Source organism: Mauremys reevesii, linkage group 8 (assembly GCF_016161935.1).
Source record: "Mauremys reevesii isolate NIE-2019 linkage group 8, ASM1616193v1, whole genome shotgun sequence".
Classification (NCBI taxonomy): domain Eukaryota; kingdom Metazoa; phylum Chordata; order Testudines; family Geoemydidae; genus Mauremys; species Mauremys reevesii.
Window position 1 is genome coordinate 45,913,237 of NC_052630.1, and position 23,252 is coordinate 45,936,488.

Sequence of the window (23,252 nt, forward strand, 5' to 3'; positions counted from 1 at the left end):
GACATTCAATGGATTTGGGGCATCTAATTCCTTTAAACTCCTTTGAAAAGCTCCATCTACACAACCGCGGCACAGCAACGGTGCTACAGCAGTGCCACTGGACCGTAGATGCTTCCTACATCAACAGAAGGGTTTTTCCCATCGATGTAGATAATCCACCTCTCTGAGATGTGGAAGCTAAGTTGACAGAAGAATTCTAAAATCAGCTTTGCTGCACCTACCATGTGGGTTGGGGGCCATGAAATTTTTCACAGCCCTGAGCGACGTAGCTAGATTGACATAAGTTTTAGGTGTAGGCCAGGCCTCAGCCTTTTTGTTACAGTGGCTCCTGGTAGAGGCTGGTTTGGCTTCAGTGCTAACCGTCCTGTCTACATACATTGCAAATACACAAACAGGGTAGCAAAACAGGGGCCCAGTACATACATGCAGTACACATGAGAAATGTAGCCTATAAAAGATCAATAGTTTAATACTCCCACTGCTGTCTTCTTTTGGTTCCAAAATAGGGATGTTACATTTAACTCCCACCAACATTAATAAGCTTTGTTTGCATACATTGTAAAATGGTGCCAAGAGGCCAGGACACAGAATTTGAAGCAAAGACCAATTTAGTTCTAATTTTGACTCTGCTACTGTGTTTCTCTGAGGCCTTGGCCAAGTCATTTGATTCCAGTGGAATTTAGGGGCCAAAATACTTTTAAGGATCTGGCCCTTAATCTCTCTGCTTCACTTTGCCTGTCTCCTAAATGGGAATAATACATCCCTAGCTAACAGGGGTGCTGTAAGACGGGGTGAGCTAACGGTTGCAAACCACCTCAAAGTTCAGCGATATGTGGTGTGGCTAAGCACAATGAAGTTTATAAGCTCCTGGGTCTTCCCTTTCTCCATTATAGGATGGCACAAGAGTTGACAGCAGCCCATTAACCTATTTTTCAGAATAGAATAGAAACAAGGGTATTTAAAACTCAATCGGGTGTTTCCAAGACCCACTGAAGTAATTGCACACGTGTATCTGAGAGTTTTTTCCTCCCAGAAGAAAGCCCCTATAGGGCTTTCTTGTGATCACGCCAGCCTCTGTCTCATGGGCTCTGCTGCTGGTGAAGGGCAGGGCGGTGTGGGAAGGAAGCCGTTAGCCCTTAGCACGCCTACCTCAGGGAAAGCAGATCATCTTTGTGGATCTCCCACCTTTGCTCGCCTTACATCTGCCCATGGCCACTGCCTGCAGGTGTGAGCAGCAGAGACCACAGGTTTCCCCTGCTCTGCCATCCTGCCTTGGGCCTGTACTCCACCCAGCAGAGCTCTAGCACCTGCAGAAGGGATGGCCCCAGAGCACAAAGGGCATAGCTCTGTGTTCTGCGGGACTCTGTGCTAACTAAGACACCTGGGCTTCAGTAGCCCAAGTAGCCCGCAGAGGGGCTTGTCGCTGGGGGCGCAGAGAAGGGGAAGATCAGTGATCGGGGGTGGGCAGGTTGGAACAGGGCTGCTTGTCTTTGAAAGATGAACTTGGGAGTCCAGCTCTCCATGTCACAGCAAACTAGGGGGTCACAGCAGGAAGCTGGAGGATGTAGGGGTGTGCTGGGAGTGGGTGCTGACAGAGCTGGACCCCAAAATCACTGAGCACTCTGTAGGCCACATGCTTGCCATGTATTTCTGGGCCAGCCATAAGACTTTGTGTACACACTGCAACCCTGAAGGGGAGAGGGCAGCCCTATGAACTGTGACCCTGAAAGGAAAGGGGTCTCCCTATCAACTGTCATATGGTGGGAGGGGGAACCTCTATAAGGGTTCCCCTACCCTGAGTCAACTCATAAACAATGGCCTGTAAGGGACAGAACACTCCTAAACACTGTGACCTAGAGGGGGGGGAGCACACCCATCCACACGGACCTGGAGCAGCATGGGGCACCCCTCTAAACACTGCATCTGGCCTAGACCCACCCACCTAATCCATGAGCCTGACGGTTTCCTCCTGCTGCCGTCCCTTCTGTGCTCACTGCCAGGGCCTGGCATGGCTCGCGATTGAGCCCACTTCAGTCCCTCCTCTCTACAGCAGCCCAGACCAGCCTAGCCAGCTGGCAGTCTCCTCCTTGCCTTTCCAGTGACCGTGCTGCCTCCGCCCCATACAGCCCATACAGAATGCCCCCTACCCCCTGGAAGTTACCTTTGCAGTGTCTTCTAGAATCCATTATGAAGCCCCTCGTGTAAACAACATCTTGGGAGGGACGAGGATCTATTTTTAAAAGTGTGAGAGGTAGAAATGAGCCACGTGAGTTCAACAGATCCCTGTTACTGTGACCAAAACAGCTATAGGGGGTGGGAAGGGAGCGGCCATCTGCACTCATCTCTCCTGGACCGTCTCACCACCCCACTCCTCCCCAGCAAGCAACACTGCGGGCAAAGCCCCCAAGCCAGGATGCATGCTGGGAGCTAACCCCCATGGGAAGGGGCTTTGCCAGCCAGGCAGGTAAACACGAGAGGGCAAGGCCTGGCCCCAGCGTACAGGGCAAAAAAGTGGGTTCATTGAGTTCATCCAGTGTCATGACCAGACCACACTCCTTGTCTGTACAGAAGGGGCGTCCTAACTCCCTCTTTATTCTAACGTGAGGTTGTGGTGTGGACGTGGTTGAGGACCACTGAGCAAAGGTACCATCATACCGGGGATGCCACGTGGCGAGTGATTGTTTGTTGCATGAGTGCTGCGAGGAATAGGCCTGATTGACTTTGGGCAGCAGAGACCTTTGATCGGGTGCGGCTCTCTAAGGCCAGCACAGGGGATGTGGCTTAGCTGGGCTGACATTGAGCTGTGACAGGATGGAGCAATGGCCAAGAGTCTCAGGCCTTTCATTTAAGTTCAAGCCACAGTGCTAAAAACATCCACCAGCCACCTACCCCTCCCCACAAGCCAGCACAACCTGAGTTCCCTCCATCCCCCAGAGAGCAGGCCCCAGCTGGCTGGGGACTGCCCAGAGAAGGGAGGCGAGGGCTGTGAATTGTATGAAGCGCAAATGCTAAGGAGATTTTTCCCTTTCTGATTTTACGCTGGCAGCATTTCTCCTGGCCCAGTAGCTCCCAGAACATGCTATCAGGCCGGCTTCCACTCATGGAGAGGAACCTGCTCCTTTTAGCAACGTATTTATCACTTCCTCCCTCCGCCGCTCCAGAAAGCTCCCTCTGCTATGTGGTTCAGCGGAGAGGGAAGCTGGGCCCCTGTTTTGCTACCCTGTTTGTGTATTTCCAATATTGGCAGGTCACCTTGGGAGCAACCAGACCTACCAGAGCAACAACGTCAGTGCCAGGAAAAACACTTTCCATGGCAGCAATGAACCTCGCCCGCTCACGTTTTCCCCTTGGCTTAGTCTTGTCCTAGTTAAAATAAAAGACCTGAGACTTTGAGAGCTCGCCGGCTTGCAAGCCCCAGAACTGAGCAGGTTCAGGCTGGTGCTCTGGGGCCCAACAGCTGAGTCTTGTTGTCTCCTTACCCAGCCCTGCCCCTGTGCCCTAGAGCTGACCAGACAATGCTGGGACGACCCAGCTGAGCCTATTGCTAGATCAGGGTACGGGAAGTTCCTGGAACTTTCCCAACCTGCCTAGAGATGGAAGAGTCACGTCAGTTCTTGGCCTCTCTGCTGAGACTGCCAACAACAAGTTAATGCCTGTGCACTAGGAACAAGAGAGAGGAACCACTCACTAATCTCATATTCGCCACCAGAAAGCGACTTCTTTCAGAGACTGGTGCCACCCACACCTGCGTTCAAACAAGCATCCCCCAGAGGAAAGACTCGGCATTCCCTCTCCACTCCTGCCAGCCAGCCCAGGGCACAACGGTTCTAGTTTTTTAACAACAAAAGTGGCCAGGTCCTTAAAGAGCTCAACAAAGGCTACTATTGTATCAGCATCCCCTTACCAACGTGGGTGTTCTTGTGGTGACCCCATTTAATCTAGATGCTGTATTTCAAATGAAACAAGCCAGAAATTAGTCGCATTAAATTTGATTCTTTATTTAAGCAAGCTCACAAAATATAACGGCTCCGCCTTTCCCTTCTCCCTCCATTCTTTCTTTAAGCTGTCTGAACTGCATAAAGGGGCCACAAAGAGACAAGAAACAGCCCCCTAGAGAATCTCTGTTGCAAGGGGGTTTCTTGCCTGGCACAAGGCTGACATAAATGTTCTATGCTAGCCCCACTTGCAGCCCCAGGCATAGGGGATGTGTTGAGGATGGGCCAGGGCAGGAGGGGTTTGGCCAGAATGCTATGTGCTCCAGCTGTGCAATGCCTAGAGGGTGTTGTTACAAGCCAGTGCAACTTAGAGCAGTGCTGGGGCTGCTCTAAATTGTGCCAGGAAGCCTCACAGGTCAGAATTAGGGAGGCACAAAGGTGACTTAAAGCCTGGGTGTGGGAAAGGAGCAACAGGAAATCTGGCCCAAGATATGGCTCTCACAGGGTGCTCCCGGTGAGCGTCACTGTCAGATGAAGAAGGAGCTCTGAAGGTGATGGCTGAACAAGGCCAGAGGAGGCTGATCACCTAGAGATGGGATATGCATTCACCTGTAAGGCGAGGCTGTTCCCCAGGAGAGATAGTCAGTGGGTCTTGGAGCTGGGCGAGGTACTATGGGCTGCTCCACCGCAGTCACGTCCCCTGAATAGGATTTGAGAAGGGAGGCATTCTTGTTGGCCAGCATGGCTCTCTCGTTCCTGCGGAACTTTGCTCTTCGGTTCTGAAACCACACCTAGAAGGAGGGGGAAAGACAGGCAGGCCAGAGATTATAACCTGATCCATTGATGTTCTGCTACTCTCCCTGCATTATTAGATACTCGGGGGCCCAGGCACCCTGGTATGATGGTGGCCTGGAGAGACAGAACCCTGTTGTGAGGAAAGGACCAGCAGTGGACTGATGCACTGTGTTTGCAGGAGGAGCTTCCATTACGCCTGAGCAGCTAATCATCTTCCCTACCCAAGGTGAAGCAGCAGCATGTGGTGGGTCATGTACTTCCAAGCTGGGACCCACAGGAGAGATGCTCATGAGCTGGACCTCTCCTGCTTCTGGATATTCCAGGACCCAGGATGATGCTGGTGGCCTCATGTCTCCACCCCAGTGCCTGAGCACCAAGAATCCTCTCAGTGAAGATGCAGATGTCCTGTCTGGCCTTTAAGATCACAGCTGCTCTGGGAGAGGCTGCTGGCTGCTTGAACCTCATTCCTGAATGAGGGGGATTCTTGGGAAGCTGCTGCTGATCCATTGCCCTGAGCTGTAGAAGCGGCTGCTTTTATGTTAGGATTTGCCCTGCTGTCCTAATGCATGGTGATCCCTTCCCCTGACTATGCCTGGTACTCATGCCCTGCCCTAAAATACAACACACCTACCTTTGCTGCTAGCCCATGCATGCACACACATATGTATGCGCACACACAAACACTCACGCACGTGTGTGCAAGTTATTCAGCTTAGTACAGGGGTACTAGGTGAATTTGAATGGCCTGTGTGGTGCAGGACGTCAGACTAGATGATCTAACAGTCCCTTCTGGCTTTAAACTCTGAATCTATCAATGAACAAACATACGCACATACACACAGGTGTTCTCTCTCTCTCACACGCACGCGTGCACACATCCAGAAGCTCTTCCCCTTCAGTCCAAGAACCATCAGAATTTAAAAGGCCAATTTCATTCATTCCCTGACCTGTCCCACTCTTGCGCTCTCAAACTGCTCAAGGGCTTTACTCTCACCCTCCACACATCTTGGGGAAATCCTGCTCGGCTAAACTAGCAATGTAAGAACAAGAGAGAGTTTATGCTGTTATAACTCTGGTGACAACTGATGTGAACAGAGGTTTGGGAGGTGGACTGTTCCCTGCAATGCCACTCTAGGCCTGGATACTCACTGGGCAGTGGGTGTATCCATTCTGGTTAAAAAAATCTAACTCAAACCTTCATCAGAACCTCTGGTGGAACCCAAGTCTCCTGGCACTTGGATAAGGCTGTGAGCAATTTGTTTCCTTGTAACTTTCAGTTTCATACAGCTCTGTGTTTCTGGGCTCTGGCAAGGATTAAGAAAGGTCACTCACAGGGTGTTTCCAGCCTGAGCAGAAGCAGGAAACCTTGGCAACCCCATGAAGAACCCTATCCTTTGCTGCTTTTATCTATCCTATTGTGATTCTCTACCTGATCTTGAAATCTCTTGAGGTTCAGAACAAGTCAAGGGGATCTTTAGGTCTGATGCGGACCATTTGTGGCACTCTGGTGGTGTGATGAGACTCCTTGGGTGCACAAAGCTGGCATAACCAGCTCTCTCTGCCTCCCTCTCTGCAGGACCTCTAAGCAACGGCACATGGTTAGACTGATGCTGCACTCCATCAGCTCCCATCCAACATAATAGCCCTTTGGGGCCTGTTACTGCTGCCACAAGTCCTGAGGCTGCTTCATCTTGCACAGGGGCACAAGGGGGCTTCAAACTCACCTTTGCTTGCCATACTGGGTCTACACAGAGTGCACCTTAGCAAGACCAGAAGGCTAAAGCCATGATGCACAACTCAACTTTGGGATCTGACCCGAAAGTTTCAACCTTTTGAGGTTTCCCTCATCATGATCCAGAACCTTCTTCTCTACCCCCCAAAATAGCATACATTTGCCACCATAATTAAATATTGGGTGTAATGCCTCCATAGGAAACTCAGTCTACAGTGTATAACCCATACAGCTCACTTTGGAGAAGGCTTGGCATTTTTGCCTGTGTCGTCAATCTGATTACATAAATAGACATCACTTCCAAACCCCTGCCGAGTTGTCTCTGATTGCTAAAGCAGATAAGATCTGCAGTTGTGTTTATTTCATGGCACATTTCCTACAGAATTTAGTGAATTCTCTCCCTGCTATAGAATTCCATAATCTGGCTGAAAAATTCTACAGAAAGGATCCTATTCTCTATTAAATTCTTTGGATTTTTCAGATAGATTTGGGGGCAGGGACTGAGGATGAAATTTTCAAGAGTACCTAAGTGACATAGAAGCTCCCATTTTCAAAAGTAACATGCACCCAGGAGCCTAAATCCCATTGACTTTAAGTGAGACTTTTGAAAATAGGCTTCTAAGTCACTTCTGAAAATTTTGGCCCTTGTCTTTGCATGGATTTGTACACCACCTAACGCAATGGGGCCTTGATCCCAATCTGGGGTTCTGGGGCTCTACTGTGATAAAATTATTGTTATTGTCCTGTTTGATTTCTAGAAAACCCTAATGTTTCACCTATTAAATATGATAGAGCTTTTCAGAAGGATCTCTATGGCATTTAGTTGTTTGAGAGCTTTAATGACAGTAAGATCTATATTCTTGTAATGATTTTAAGGCCCATGTTCTTTAACAATCCTCTATCTCTACAGCCATCCTGCTGGCTGAGTGAATGCTAAAGCCATGGCTTGCTGACAGTACCTGGATGAGATGGGCAGAAGATTGACTTCTGGCATTACTTACCTGAACTCTGGCTTCAGTGAGGTTGACTCTGCGTGCAAGGTCTTCTCGTACAAAGGCATCTGGGTAATGTGTCCTCTCAAAGACTCTCTCCAATGCCTGGAGCTGACTGCTGTTGAAGGTGGTCCTGTTTCTTCTCTGCTTTCTTTTCTTCTTCTCTTCTGAGTTCAGCTGATCATCTAGAATGGGAGAGAATCAGACAGGTGAAATGCTGGAACTAGATTACTCATATTTCTAAAGCATCAGCATTTACTTTTTCTTTTTCTTTTTTTAAACACACCTAATTTAGATCTCTGCATCATTTGGATGAGAGATAAAAACCAAGATCCTGGACACTTGGATCAAAGTTGAGACACACATTTTTCATAGATTCATATAAATTAATACATTTGGAGACCAGAATAGACCATCCTTATCATCTAGTCTGACCACCTCTGGAACACTGGCCAGAGAACTTCCCCCAGTGATTCTTGTATCAAAACCCATAACTTCTGGCTAAGCTAGAACAGACCTTTTAAAAAGAGATTCAACATTGATTTTGGAAGTCTGGGCCTATGGCTTCAGGTCCCCTTCTTCACCTATTTGTCCCCTTTCTTGAAGCTGTCTTTCTAATACAAATGTTTCCCTCTGTTCCACATTGCAGAGGGGAACAAACCGATAAAAACCTTCCAAAGTTTGGATAGGAAACGTGGAGGGAAGTGGAGACTAGACTGAATGCTTCCCTCTGCCCAGTGCTGATAGAAGCCCTTCTGCGCAGACAACTTAATGCAGAAAGAGGGTCAGAGCCTCATCTGGTATACACTGGCATAGCTCCACTGAAGTCAATGGACCACATCCCCATCTTGTGTAAATCAGCAAATCTTCACTTAAATCAATTTTAGGAAAAGAAAATAGGAACTCTGGATCTATTCAGCTTAGGGAGCTCACCATCAGTGTGTAGGGCCCTTGATACAGAGAAATTACGCTGCTACAGCAGATGTCCAAGGTCCATCAGGTCTGGACTGGGATTCCTCAAAGCCCTTTAAACTCCACATGATTTAGAAGGAGCCTCCTTGACTGGCCATCTTCTTCTGCTCCAAAGCTTTGCCAGTGAGACCTACCATAAATAGCGGCCGCTGCATATTCCCCCTCCTCCATCCCTTTATGGCCAGAGGTGATTGGTTCACATGGCTGAGCAAAGGACCAGCTGTACTAGCACCACTCATGTCAAGCACCTACCCTGTTGCACTGAAGCCAGAGCACAAGTATTGAACTGAGGATTTAGCACCACCAAGATAAAAACCATGCTCACTGCATTAATAGAGAAATGCAATGACAATCCTATTCCCACGTGCATAATTGACCCATTGTTCTGCCACAATGCAGCTAGTCATGGGCATGCCCAGCCTCTGCTGTTTTGTGAAATTGACCTAGATCTGGATGAACAATTCACCACCAAATTATTTATTGATTTAGTCCCTTGTTGTGAACTGTCCACAGACGGGTGGCAATTTTTACATATTTGTTTGCTCGTCAGCATTGTTGGATGAGTTCTGAGCATGAACCAATTTCAGCTTAGGCTTTGTTCACAAAATGTCTGCTGCCAGTATGCATTGTTCCCGAGTCACTGGTTGCCCTACGTGATTAGTCACCTAACTCACATGGTTGGGTTTCCATTTTCCCCAGTTTGGAAGAGCCACACTTTATAAACATGAAGACTTCTTGAAGAACTCATTGATTGGTTGCTTCTCTCAGGAAAGCACTGGAAGATCATTATTATCCTGCTCACCAGATTCCAATGCAAACCAGTGCAAAGGCATCCCAGGCAAAGGTGGAGTTTGGTTCCTCCCATTACTCCCTGCTCCACCTTATGCAAACTAGCTTGCTCGGCAAACTGTCCTTCCCTTTGCTCCCTCATTACTTCTTCCATAACAGCATCACTGTTCCTGCTTTGTCAGAGACTACAGGGCCCTTTAGTTCCATCAGAACCCTTAGCATTTGATGCAGTAATGTGGCGGTGTGGCTCCAGATGTCCCCCAAAGCATTTAGGGAGCTATATGTTTATATACTGGGTAGTCAAACCTTTGGCCAGCTAGGTAGGGAACTATCCAAGATGCTGGAGCAATAAGACCATGTAAAACATGGTCTGAGATGCCTTCCTCTTCTCAGTGGCTTTGTTTCTGCTGAACTGGTCATAACAAAAACACTGGGGAATTATTTTCTCCTCTTTATGTCGCTCATTGGCCTTATAACAAGGCGTACGTCCACCATGCAATAGGATTGATTCTTTGCCTATTTACACTGGTTTTATACCAAGGGAACTTCACTAATATCAGTAGAGTTGCACCTGCATGAACATGGTGTCCCGGAGTAGAGAATCAGACGTGTAATAGTTTGACACAGCTGCTTCCTGTAATCTGTACCCCGCCTGGCTTCATATTATTCAACTCTAAGGGTAACTCTACATTGAAAAAAACAAAACAAAAACTGGCAGCAGCGAGCCGCAGAGCTCAGGTCAACTGATTTGGCTCATGAGGTTCCCACTACAGCGTTAAAACCAGCAGTGTAGACATTCCTGCTCCGGCTAAAGCCCCAGCTCTGAGAAGCCACCCCCTTGCTGGGTTTCAGAGCCTGGGCTCCAACCTGGGTGGGAATGTCTACACTGATGTTTTTAGCCCCGTTGTGTGAGTCCCGCAACACACAGTCAGCTGACCTGGGCTCTGAGACTTGTTGCTGTGGGCTTTTTCCTCCCCAGTGTAGACGTATCCTATGCTGGAACTTTCAGAGATGTCTATGGGAGTTTGGCACCCAACTGCCATGGAATTCCAAAGGGAATTGAGCTCCTAATTGAACAGGTGTATTAATAACAACAATTTGCACTGACAGCATCTTCTCTCTGAGGAGCTCAAACATGCATGAACAGTTTCACAGCACCTCTGTCTGTCAGGTCAGCATATGTTTCCATGCAATGTAGGGGAAGGCGAGAGCGAGGAAAAGATCTGGGTCCAGCAAAGCACTTAAGCATCAGCATGTGTTTAACTTTAAGCATGCGAATAGTCCCACTGAAATCAATGGGTCTGCTCATGTGATTAAAGTTAAGCAGCTACTTAAGTATGTTGCTGGATTGGGACCTTAACATTCTTAAATATAACAGACCAGATCTTTGGCTAATGTTATCAGTGTGGACCCATTGAAGTCGAAGGAGATACATCAGCTACACCCATCTAGGGATCTGGCCCAATAGATTTAGAATAAAATAAAGCATTGTGAAGTAACCCTGCCTTGCCTCTCCCATAGCGATACTGCCTTCTCCCTAGTGTCCCTGGGAAAGGATGCAGTCCCAAAACAGGAAAGTTTTTATTAAGAAAATGAAATCCAAAATGTGTTTTTTTTCTGAGCACCCATTTGGGATACTTTTCGCTGTCCATCTGGTAACAGTTACTGCACCTGAACACCTAAAGTCCATACAATTGGGAACAAAGGGACATTCCACTTAAATTAAAAAGCAGTTTTCAGATTCCAAAAGGTTTACAGCTCCCATATCTTCTCTCCTCAGTAGACAGCCAATCCCTGGACAGATTCCTTTCCAGTCTGGGAATGCCTGGATACAAACATGCCCCTGATTTCCTTGTATTTGAGAGGAAGTGTTTGGAGATTAGTTTTAAACAGGAGTTTTGAATCTTTAAGCCAAGATGGAAAGGCAGGAATGTGTTTGAAAAGCAAGTGTGTTTAGGAATTTTGGAGCATTAAAGTATGGCCACACGTGGTAACAGCAGGTCATCCTGATCAGGCTACAGGAAGATGAGTGAGGGAGAGAGTGGGACACAATTTAATTAATACTTGTGCTGAGTGTAGTGTTGGCATTTCTGGTTATGCTTTTCATGGGTTTATTTCAGACAGTGATGGGGTTGATATATGAAGGAGATGATGCTTTACTGCCTTCCACTTTGTGTAGTCACCGAAACCTGTGCAGAGGGAGAGAACTCACTCAGTGATGTGAGGGGACAGTTCTGACAGGGTAGCATTTTACACTAAGAGCACACAGCGCAAGGCAGGGGAGAATCAGTCTCACAGTGTTTCAGTTCCTTGGACAGTGGAAACACTGCAAGACCAGCTGCTGTGGTTTTGTGGGCCCCACAAATGGTTCCTGGAGGCATTAAAAAAATCCATGAAAATGGTAAGTGCCAATACAAAGTTAGAGATTTGGCTTTTGAGGGAGGTGTCCACTTACGGCTTCCTCTGGAATCCAAATGAATGTCTCTATTAATACAGGGTCAGCGGAGGATAAGAGGGTCAGATCAGGGAGTCTTTCCATTGACTTCAGTGGGCACTGGATTGGGCCTGAAGTAAGGGCAATGGAACAGAAGCATAAACTCCACAGAGGAACCCTAGTACAACACTGACAAAAGATGGGCAACCCTCATAAGGGCTGAAGGTTCAGTGTAAGTCATCTGTGGAGGGTCAGGTTGGTTTTTTTCCCCAGTATGTCTGTGGGAACAAGCAGCTGTTTCCAATCAGCGGCACTGTGGATAGGTGGTTGGGTCAATGTTCAAATAATACCACCTCACTCTTCAAGTGGAAAACCCAAGTGCCTGGGGCCTGAGCTGGACTGTTTTGTGTAGGGAGTTTGGGAAGGATTCTGAACCCCGCCCAGCTGAACCACATGTGTTGTGTGATTCCCCACCCCATCCCCCGAACCTGGCCCGAGTTGTTATGATTTTGGCAGGCATAGCTTCACCACAACTTCATGGCGTTTGGATCACAACATCCATTGGGTTACATTGCTGCAAACATCATCACATTGTGCTGATGGCCCAGAATGTCCTGTGCTTTAAGCACCCAGAAGAGGGAAGGTTCTGAGTTTGAGCTCAGATTCTAGCTCATTGCCCTTTATGACCAGAATCTGGGGTTTGCTAACTCCTAGGGATGGAGGAACAATAAAAGGGATCCAAATCCACACATACTTCAGCTTAGCATCCCTGCCACCTGAGGATATCTCTCTCCATACACCCCAGATGGACTCTGGTCTTCTTTCCTCCTCTTAGTGCTTGATCTTCCTCCTAGAGTGGAACAGCTCAGCTCAGCATACCAAGGGGCCTGTTCTGCTATCTGTTACCCTACCTCCGACTCATTGCTCCATCTGGGACCCTACGAACTAGAGAAGTGTATTACAGGCTTTTCACTTTCCTTTGAAGAACCAATTTTTGGCCAGTGCTGGAGGCAGGATACAGAATTAGATGGCCCATTGGTCCAATGCCAAAAAGCAGATTGTTTGTTCCTGTGATACCATAGTGAATGGACACCTTATTTCTATCTTGGTTGGTCATTTCTAGACACAATGGACCTGTTTTTCTCCAACTTATAGGAGTTTTACATTAGTGTGCCTTCATTGACTTTAGTGGAAATATTCCCAATTTACACCAGCATAGAGAGGAGAAACCACTGGTTTCTCTTAATATTCATGGGAATATGGGTTAGCTAGAAACATGGCTAAAATTAAATTAGTACAGATCCTAGTGGGGGGACTTCTTACACTGGGTCAGCTCTTATACCGCGCTTCTCATCATAAATCTCAAAGTGCTTTACAAAGGAGTGTCAGTGTCATTATCCCCATTTTACAGATGGGGAAACTGAGGCATGGAGGTGACATGACCTGCCAACGCTCACCCAGCAGGCCAGTGGCAGAGCTGGGAATGGAACCCACCCAGGTCTCCTGCATGCCAGTCCAGGACTCTATCCACCAAGCACACTGCCTCTCTTAATCAGATTCAAGAGTATCTAAGGGGGGGGGTCACAAATCAGAGCCCAAACTGTATACACCAGTTCTAAGATGCTAAACATAATGATTTTAATGGGAGTTAGGCCCTTAAATATCTTGAAGAGCTGCATCATTGGATCATTGCTTTCTCATCTCCCAAACATTTCTCAGAAGGAAGCTAGCTCCTAAGGGCTCTCTTGGGGTTTCATACCTCATCTTCTGAAACATCTGGTACTGGCCACTATCAGAAACAGGATGTAGGACTAGGTAGACAGTGGGTCTGATCCAGTCTGGCAATTGCTACATTCCTGTGTGACTGTTACACACGAGGAGCCACGAGCTCAGTGCTGTGGGGATGGGAGAGCAAAGGAGACAGCCTGAAAAATGCCAAAGAATAAATGTGCATCCTGCCAACAGCCCCAAAAGCACCATCGCAATTTGCTTGGTTCTTCCTGGCATGAAGGGAGATGCCAGTGATTCACAGCTCACGCCTAACAGACGGGATCCAAAAAACAAAAGGTCAGTAAAAGGTGACTTGGTGCACGCACTGAATGGAAAATTATGAGCAATCGTTATATTCCAGTGACTCATGTGAAGGTCACCCCTGGCCAATTCACCTCTGCCATCAATTGGCATGGAGTGTGGACATTACTCACCCTATTACGGGAAGTATCTGGACACAGATTGCTAGGCAGCTAAGCCCAGTGGTGGTTTTCCTTGACCACAGGCTTGGGTTAATTACAGGGACAGAGACGACCAGAGGGTGTAGCCACACAACTCCCAGTAACGTCAATGAGCGGCTAAATCATCTCTTAGGTAGCTTTGAAAAATCTCAACCACCCTCAGCACCTTGATTTCTATTTCCCCTCCACCACTATCACCATTTCATTGCCTGGAACACCCTTTTCTTTTCTTCTTCATCCTTTCCTGCATTTGCTGAATAGCAAAAAGGGGTCAAAACCAGTATCTGACTGCTGCTCTCTGGTAGTTCAGAAACAGGAAATATATCATGACTCAATTTGGTTCACATCCTCCAAGGTCCGATCCCCTTGCATGTCCATACCTATCCCTACCTACCAAGCACCCACACCCACCCCATCTCCGGACTAGACCCATGACATCCCTCCAGAGGGCAAGGGGAGAACATTGCAGGGTAGACACATGCCCAGATCTAAACAGCAGTACAGGGCATATAGCACTTTGCTGTCCAGGTTACTCAGCACATGCTAAAAGAGAGAGGAAGAACCATCCATTTTTTAGAGCACTAGCCTAGGACTTGGCTTAAACTCCCTGTTCTGTCATATGCTTCCTGCGTGGCCTGGGACTGATCATGTATTCTCTATAGGCATCAGTTCCCCAGTAGAGATAATAGCAATGCCCTGCCTCGCAGGGGTGGTGGAAGATGCTCAGATATTGTGGAGATAGGGGCTGTATAAATACCATAGAGAGTGCCTGAGAGGAGGAAATAGAAAGAGGGGAAATAGGAAAGAGAGAAATACTATAATAGGACACAAGATTTGTGGGTCAACATTTGGTGTTATTTAGATTGTAAGTAAAAGGATTGTCAGGACTCGAACGCAAGCCTGGAGGCCTCTCACGCAACCAACACCCCCACACTGCCAGCCGGTGGCAGCTGCAACCTGGATGCTCCCTGTGAGCCACAATCCACAGGGACTGATGGACAGCTGTCTTTAGCGACCCCTGATTGGCTCCTTGATCCTACATAAGCCCATGGGGCTTACCGGGAAGTGTCTAGGCAACAATATGGATTACCAGCTAGCTGCCATGACAACCCTGCTTCTCAGCCTTTGAACTCCTGGTACTGACCTTGGCTCTGATTTGGATCCTGATTCCTGATTGACCCCCTCAACCCCAACACTAAGATTCCGATATGTAGTATTGATCCCTGGCCCAATTCCTGACTTTGTCTCTGACCCTTAGCCTTGGCTCCTGACTGAGGGTATGTCTACACTACCTGCCAGATCGGCGGGTAGTGATTGATCTATTGGGGATCGATTTATCGCGTCTAGTGTAGACACGATCCCCGATCGCTCTGCTGTCGACTCCGGAACTCCACCGTGCGCAAGAGGCGGAAGCAGAGTTGACAGGGGAGCAGCAGTGGTCGACTTGCCGCCGTCCTCATGGCCAGGTAAATCGACCTAAAATACACTGACTTCAGCTACGCTATTCGCATAGCTGAAGTTGCGTATCTTAGGTCGACTCCCACCTCAGTGTAGACCTAGCCTGAGACTCTAGCTTTGACCCTCAACTTGACTCCGACTCCAGCTCTGATCCCTGGCATCAGTTCCTGGCTCCCAAGACCCTGCCACTAGTCCTACCTGACTTTGCCCGGGATCCTGACAATAAGCTTTTTGAGGCAGGGGTTGCTTCTGACTATATGTTTGTACAGCACCATGCACAATGGGCTCCTGTCCTCTGTAGGGTGCTCCAGCCACTGCAATTATAATAATGTCAGAAACTGAAGCAAAAGAGGAATCATTTAGACACAGCTACTGATTATTATAAACACAATAATCAAATCCACATTGAAACTAAACAGTTTGATTTAATCCAAGAAGGGTATGAGGCTTTTTCAACCCAAGACATTTAACCACAAAGCATAGGATGCGCCAGGAAAGATTTTTCACATCAGTTGTGTAAGCTGGAAGCTCAATGACTTAATTCCAGCAAGAAAACAAGAGCATTGAAATATGTTCCCAGGCCTCAAAATACTGAGTGGGAAAATTTAGTGGAAAATTTTGACTTTTGGTAGAAAAAAGTAAAACTGAAAGTTTTCTGCCAAAAGCCAACAAAAAAAATTCAGGTTTGGTGTTTGACAATAGAAAAAAGCAACACTTTTTTGAGATAGATACTTGCTGTGAAAATTTTTGTTTAATCAAAATCCAAATTTTCCAGACCAAAAAAAAAGGTTTGATGGGAAATTTTTGAGCAACCTACTTCCAGGAGTTCCAGGAGTTTCCTTGCCAAAGTAAAACTTGGTGTATGGCCATAACTCTTTGCCCAGTTCAGTCCTTGCTTGGCCCTAGTGACATTTCCTTTTATATTTGAAATACCGTCCGCAAGCCCTCCCTCCTCCCCCCCACCCCAACACATTGTGCACTCCAGAACAGGGAACTTAGAGGCGGAAAGGGCTGAGAAAAGGAATTCAAAAATAGCATTGGGTTTGTTTATGAAAAGAAATTAACAAAGACATCATGAAAGCAATCCTTACAACATGATAGCAATCTATCCAGCTCCAAATTATCAACAGAAGTTACTTTTCCCTTTACAAATTGCTGAAGGCAAAAACCATTAACACAGACAAATTCTGGAGAGGCAGTGCCAGTTTCAGGAGCGGAGTGCATATGTTTTTGAGTTGCTCTGTGAGTCAGTGAAACTGGAAAAAAAATCCTCATGTGAATGAATATTATATTCTCTCAAAAAGTCTCTTTAAGAGAACATCTTCTAACATTCAGTGGTTAGAAAATGCCAACATTAAGGTTTCAACTGCAACCTTAAAGAGACTGTGTCATAGAATCATAGAATCATAGAATTCAAGATCAGAAGGGACCATTATGATCATCTAGTCTGACCTCCTGCAAGATGCAGGCCACATAAGCCGATCCACCCACTGCTGAACTAATTCTCTCCCTTGACTCTGCTGTTGAATGCTCCAAATCATTATTTAAAGACTTCAAGTAGCAGATAATCCACCAGCAAGCGACCCCTGCCCCATGCTTCGGAGGAAGGCAAAAAACCTCCAGGGCCACTGCCAATCTACCCTGGAGGAAAATTCCTTCCCGACCCCAAATATGGCGATCAGCTGAACCCCGAGCATGCGGGCAAGACTCTCCAGCCAGACCCTCTGGAAAAGGCTAACAGTATCCCAACATTGACCCTTTATACTAATTACCAGTGTGGCACGTTATTGACCTATTGACTAAACCCGTTATCCTATCATACCATCCCATCCATAAACTTATCCAGCTTAATCTTAAAGTCATGGAGGTCCTTCGCCCCCACTGTTTCCCTCGGTAGGCTGTTCCAGAATTGCACTCCTCCGATGGTTAGAAACCTTCGTCTAATTTCAAGCCTAAATTTCCTAACTGACAATTTATATCCGTTTGTCCTCGTGTTCACATTAGCACTGAGCTGAAATAATTCCTCTCCTTCCCTGGTATTTATCCCTCTGATATATTTAAAGAGTGCAATCATATCTCCTCTTATCCTTCTTTTGGTTAAGGAAAACAAACCGAGATCCTCAAGTCTCCTTTCATATGACAGGCCTTCCATTCCTCGGATCATTCTAGTGGCCCTTCTTTGTACTCGTTCCAGTTTGAATTCATCCTTCTTAAACATGGGAGACCAAAACTGCACACAATACTCCAAATGAGGTCTCACCAACGCCTTATATAACGGGACTAGCACCTCCTGATCTCTACTAGAAATACCTCGCCTAATGCATCCCAAGACCGCATTAGCTTTTTTAACGGCCACATCACATTGCCTACTCATAGTCATCCTACGATCAACCAGGACTCCTAGGTCCTTCTCCTCCTCCATTACTTCCAACTGGTGCGTCCCCAGCTTATAACTAAAATTCTTGTTAGTCATCCCTAAATGCATAACCTTACACTTCTCATTATTGAATTTCATCCTGTTACTAATACTCCAGTTTACAAGGTCATCCAAATCTCCCTGGAGGATATCCCGATCCTTTTCTGAATTGGCAATACCTCCCAACTTGGTGTCATCCGCAAACTTTATCAGCCCACTCCTACTTTTGGTTCCGAGGTCAGCGATAAATAGATTAAATAAAATCGGACCCAAAACCGAACCTTGAGGAACTCCACTGGTAACCCCCCTCAAACCCGACAGATCACCCTTCAATACGACCCTCTGCAGTCTCTCCTTTAACCAGCTCCTTATCCACCTCTGGATTTTCATTTCGATCCCCATCTTTTCCAATTTAATCAGTAATTCCTCATGCGGTACCGTATCAAACGCCTTACTGAAATCAAGATATATTAGATCCACCGCATTTCCCTTGTCTAAAAAATCTGTTACTTTCTCAAAGAAGGAGATCAGGTTGGTTTGACACGATCTACCTTTCGTAAAACCATGCTGTAATTTGTCCCAGTTGCCATCGGCCTCAAGGTCCGTAACCACTCTCTCCTTTATAATTTTTTCCATGATTTTGCATACTACAGATGTTAAACTAACAGGCCTGTAGTTACCTGGGTCACTTTTTTTCCCCTTCTTGAATATAGGAACTATATTAGCTAATCTCCAGTCGAACGGTACAACCCCCGAGTTTAGAGATTTATTAAAAATCATCGCTAACGGGCTTGCAATTTCACTCGCCAATTCCCTTAATATTCTAGGATGAAGATTATCCGGGCCCCCCGATTTACTTCCGTTAAGCTGTTCAAGTTTGGCTTCTACCTCAGATACCGTAATGTCTACCCCCATATCTTCATTCCCATCAGTCCCTCTACCATGATTCCTTAGCCCTTCATTAGCCTCATTAAAGACCGAGGCAAAATATTCGTTTAGATATTGTGCCATGCCAAGATTATCCCTAATCTCCACTCCGTTTAAAGTTTTAAGCGGTCCCACTTCTTCCTTCTTGGTTTTCTTCCTATTTATATGGCTAAAAAACCTTTTGATATTGGTTTTAATCCCCTTCGCTAGGGCCATCTCCACCCGGCTCTTTGCCTTTCTCACTGCTTCCCTACACCCTCTGACCTCAATAAGGTAGGTTTCTTTGCTGATCCCTCCCATTTTCCACTCCTTGTACGCTTTCTGTTTTTTCTTAATCACCCCTCTAAGACCTACTACCCCACATTGGAACCCAGAGGGGGCCTCATTAAACAATTACAACCATATTTGCTGGGGACCACATTCTGAAAGAAATAGTTTCTAAAGTCCCTCTTCTGGCCTTCAAACAACCCTCCAACTTCATCAGAAGCAAGCTCCCCACAGACCAGGACACTCAAAGTGGCACCAGACCGTGCCAGAAAAACAGATGCAAAACCTGCAGACATATCTCCACTGCTACAATGATCAACATCCCCCAGAACACATCTTTCAAGATCCATGGCTCCTAAACATACTTATTGAAACATGTGGTGTACTTCATCCAGTGCTCTAAATGCCCCAATAACAATTGTGTGGGTGAAACAAGACAAGGTGGGTGAGGTGATATCTTTTATTGGACCAACTTCTGTTGGTGGGAGAGATAAGCTTTCACCAACAGAAGTTGTCTCAATAAAAGATATCACCTCACCCACATTGTCTCTCTAATTATAATTAAGACAGTTTAATATTTGTGATCCCAGATCAGGTTGTACTGATTTTTAACACACATCAATTTTTTTTTCACATTTTCCCCCCTCATGGCACACTATCATTGTTAAGTTAGTTGATAGGTTGTTTTTTTCAGATATAGCCTGTGCACAAGACTTTAACTGATTTTAACTATATAGAAAGTTTGGCTCTACATTATACCATTGTTAAAGTCATTCAGGACAAAGAAAAGACTGAGTCAGATGTTAAATGTCTTAAAGGACCCAGTTTATATTTAATTTAACTCAAACTAAAAAAAAACAGATTTCCTTGTTAATTCTCAGAAAAGTCACTTGTCCTCAAAAGAGTAAGGGTGATAAGTTTGGAAAGCAGTAAGCACTTGTTGTATTTTTCATTCAAAACAAAGACCGAGTCCTTTTTTAAATGTAAAATGAACTTATGTGTGTGGATACATGTATGTCTTATTTCCTGAGCAACCAGAGCTGCCAAATGCATATATGTCATGACTACTCTTCTATTTTTAGCATACTAGCTCAATCAGAGCTAACATGGGTATGTCTGCCTGATCTGGAAACTACACCTCTAGCTGGAGTGTAGACACCACACCAACAAGGTTATGTCTACACTACAATAAGTGGTGTGATTGTAGCAAGTATAGACATGCCTGGGCTAGCTTTGAACAGCAAGAGCAGTGAAGCTGTACAAGCTCACTTGGGACCCTGGTATGTACTCCATCAGAGCAGCCATGCAGCCGCCCGTGCTGCTGCAGCTTTAGTGCGCTTGTTATCTGTGTTACCTGAGCTAGCTTTGATCTAGTTATGTCTGCACACGCTGCAGTCACACCTCCGACCGCAATGTAGCACCGATGTTGGGCACAAATGTAATCCTGACAGAACTGGAAGAAGGGCACAGATTCTCTCATACCAGTAGTTTGGAAAAATTGTCACTAGATGCTAACCGTCGAAAAAAGTATTTACTGGAAAAATACACCTATAATCATATTTATAATTTGATATAAAGCCAATGAGCATCTCACTAGATGCCACAGACAAGACTAAACTGCTGTAACTGGGTTCCTTTTACTCTGGATATGATTTCAGTTGGGATTTGTCACACCCAACACACGTGCACGGACCCAGCCCTTTGCACCCTTCAGCGATTATTAAGGAGAATGGTTAGTTCTCCTTTTGTAGCAGAGTTTTCAACCAGGGCTCCAGGTCAGATGGTTCCCATAATATAGTAAGTCCTCTATGGATCTCAGATTCCAAGGCATGTGTTTGGAATTCCTTGTCTGTTTCATATTTTATTTTACATATTATAATTTGTATGTGACTTATCACGTTGGTCCTTGGGAAATGAATCAAAAACAAACACATTGTAAAAAGGCTTGCCAGTGGCGAATTATAGAGGTCAGGCTAAATGACCACGAAGGTCCCCTGGCTCTATAAACTATGAATCTATGGCATGTCTACGCTCCAATCAGAGGTGTGATTGCAGCTCCAGTGGATGTATTTGCACTAGGTTTACATGCACTAGTACAGCTAAAAATAGCACTGTAGGTATGACTGGGTAGGCGTCAGCACAAGATGTGTAAGTCCACCAGTACCCATGGCATGTATTTGCATTGCAGAAGCTGGAAGCCCTGCATCTACAGTGCTAGTTTTAATCATGCTACCACAGATATAGCTAGCACAGGTATTTCTACCCAATCTCCAATTGCACCTCGGACTGCAATATAGACATACCTTATGTTGTGTTTGTAACTGGTCAACACACCCCAATCCACTGGTGCCTGTCGTCACATCTCTTAAAGAGCACGCAGTGACATAAAACTATGCAAAACAATCCCAAAGCCAGCACTACAAAGTCAATAGATATCCCCTCCCTTATATATAGAAACATTGGGTTCCATTGCCCACCTCACATTCACAAGACTCTGGCCCTGCCAAAATTTACACACGTGTTTAACATTGAAGTCTATAGCACTACTCAAGAGTGAAAATATAAGTCTGGGCATAAATCTTTGCCGGCTTCAAAGCCAGGTTTACAACATCTGCATCTCTGGCCATCTGTTCCTCAACCCCTCAGTCATGTCTGCTGATGTCTCTTGCTACCCAAAAACCTTTCATATCTTTTAGTGCAACTGTTTGAAATCAAATATTGTATAACAGTTTTAAAAGTGCCTACACTCCGTTTTCACTTCCTTCTGCAGCGTGTCTGCATGTCTGCTTCCTTGTCTGTCACCGTCCCATTTCACTCCAAAACAACTTTTCCTTTTTCCCTCTAAAAAAATTCTCCCTCTGTTCATTCATTGTGAAAATTCCTGGATCATCAATGGGTTAGCGTCATATTCCTTCCTGACCCCAATGAGTGATCATCTAGTCTGGTATCTCATCTCCAGTGGTGGCCAGTAACAGATGCTTCAGAAGAAGGAGCAAAATACCATGGAAAAGGCAATGAGGAAATATCCCACTCACAAGCAAACTATACTAATCAATTTGCCTCATTAGTATCCAGAAGCAGTAAGCGCCACAAGGTAATTGTAAAATGCATCAACAAAAAGTATTTCCAGATATCTCTTTTACAGTTGCTGCCCCTTTAAAGTTTTAGCTGGTGCCCTCTATTTCCTGTACTTGGATACCTTTCTCCTTGTATGGGGCAAGAGTAAGGGGTGCCTGACTGATCACTTTAACTGGACAAAGCCCACAAACATCTTGAAGCTGTGCACAGGTTTAAAGCCACATGAGACCCCCATAAGTCATAGTGTAAAAATAAATCAGCAGAGAAACACAGAGTATTCCTAAGGATGCCCTGGCATTTCAGGGACCAAACTGCTGGTTGATTTTTTTGTTTTTTTGTTGTTTTTTTGGACCGCTGGAAGAATAAAACCCTAGTAAAACCATCTTTGGGGATATTATTTCCTATCTGTTATCCTGGCAGAGTGCTCCAGCCCTCACTAGATCTCACACTTTGGTGGAGGAGCCATGATAGGTGGTAAACGTCCCACAATTCCTGGAGTCATCGTAAAACAGGATGGAATTCGCAACATCCCTCTGGCTTGGTGAATTCTTAGCGATCTCATTCTCCTTATTCAAAGCCTATGATGTATATGACTTATGAGGGAGGAGAGTACCCAATACCTGTCTGGTTTTAACTTGCACCCTGAGGAAAACCAGCAAAAAAAACCATCAGACCATACTGCTGCCCTCTTAAATCTGCAGTGACCCCACTGAAGTTAACGGATTGCATGTGGTGCATATCTAGGCAGAATGTAACCCATCATCCTTGGACCGTACTCATAAAAAGCAGAACACCTGGAGGGTATCCCTCGTCGTTTACATTTTTTCCAGTATGGCAAAATATAGTGTGTTTTTACAGATTATTACCCAAGATCCTCAGCCCTTTTCTGGTCCCTGTGTATCACATAAAAGGGCTGGAGCAATGTGAAGGGTCTGTTAAAGCCCCATCTCTTCCCTGGGCATAGGCATTGCAGGAGAGAGTGGTAATGCTGCTGTCAGAGGACCCTCTTGCAAGCCCTGGTGTAGGAGCAAGCTGAGGATGGGGCTGAGGGTGAGAGGGGTGTGTCAGAGGCAGGATCGGAACATGCAGTACTGTGGAGACTCCAGGTAGCACTGCAATTCTTTAGGATAGGGGGCGCTCTAGAGACCAGCTCAGTTTTCGGCAGGCACAAAGGTATCTTAAATCCAGCTCAACCTGCATCCCCCTGGGCTGTGAGTTCTGTGGTG

At 46.0% G+C, this 23,252-nt stretch overlaps 1 protein-coding gene across 6 annotated transcripts in view; it reads right to left on the reverse strand.

Annotated features, from left to right (window-relative positions):
- Positions 1–23,252, reverse strand: part of PRRX1 (paired related homeobox 1) — an 84,157-nt gene that overhangs the window by 4,603 nt on the left and 56,302 nt on the right. For 5 of the 6 annotated variants that reach the window (XM_039483239.1, XM_039483240.1, XM_039483236.1 and 2 more), the window contains 2 exons: positions 7,464–7,639; positions 4,545–4,726 (listed from right to left, as the gene is read on the reverse strand). In XM_039483239.1, coding sequence (XP_039339173.1) covers positions 4,545–4,726; positions 7,464–7,639 — 358 coding nt within the window. Of the gene's footprint in view, positions 1–2,161; positions 2,231–4,544; positions 4,727–7,463; positions 7,640–23,252 lie in introns of all 6 variants that reach the window. The other variant, XM_039483242.1, reaches the window with a different exon arrangement.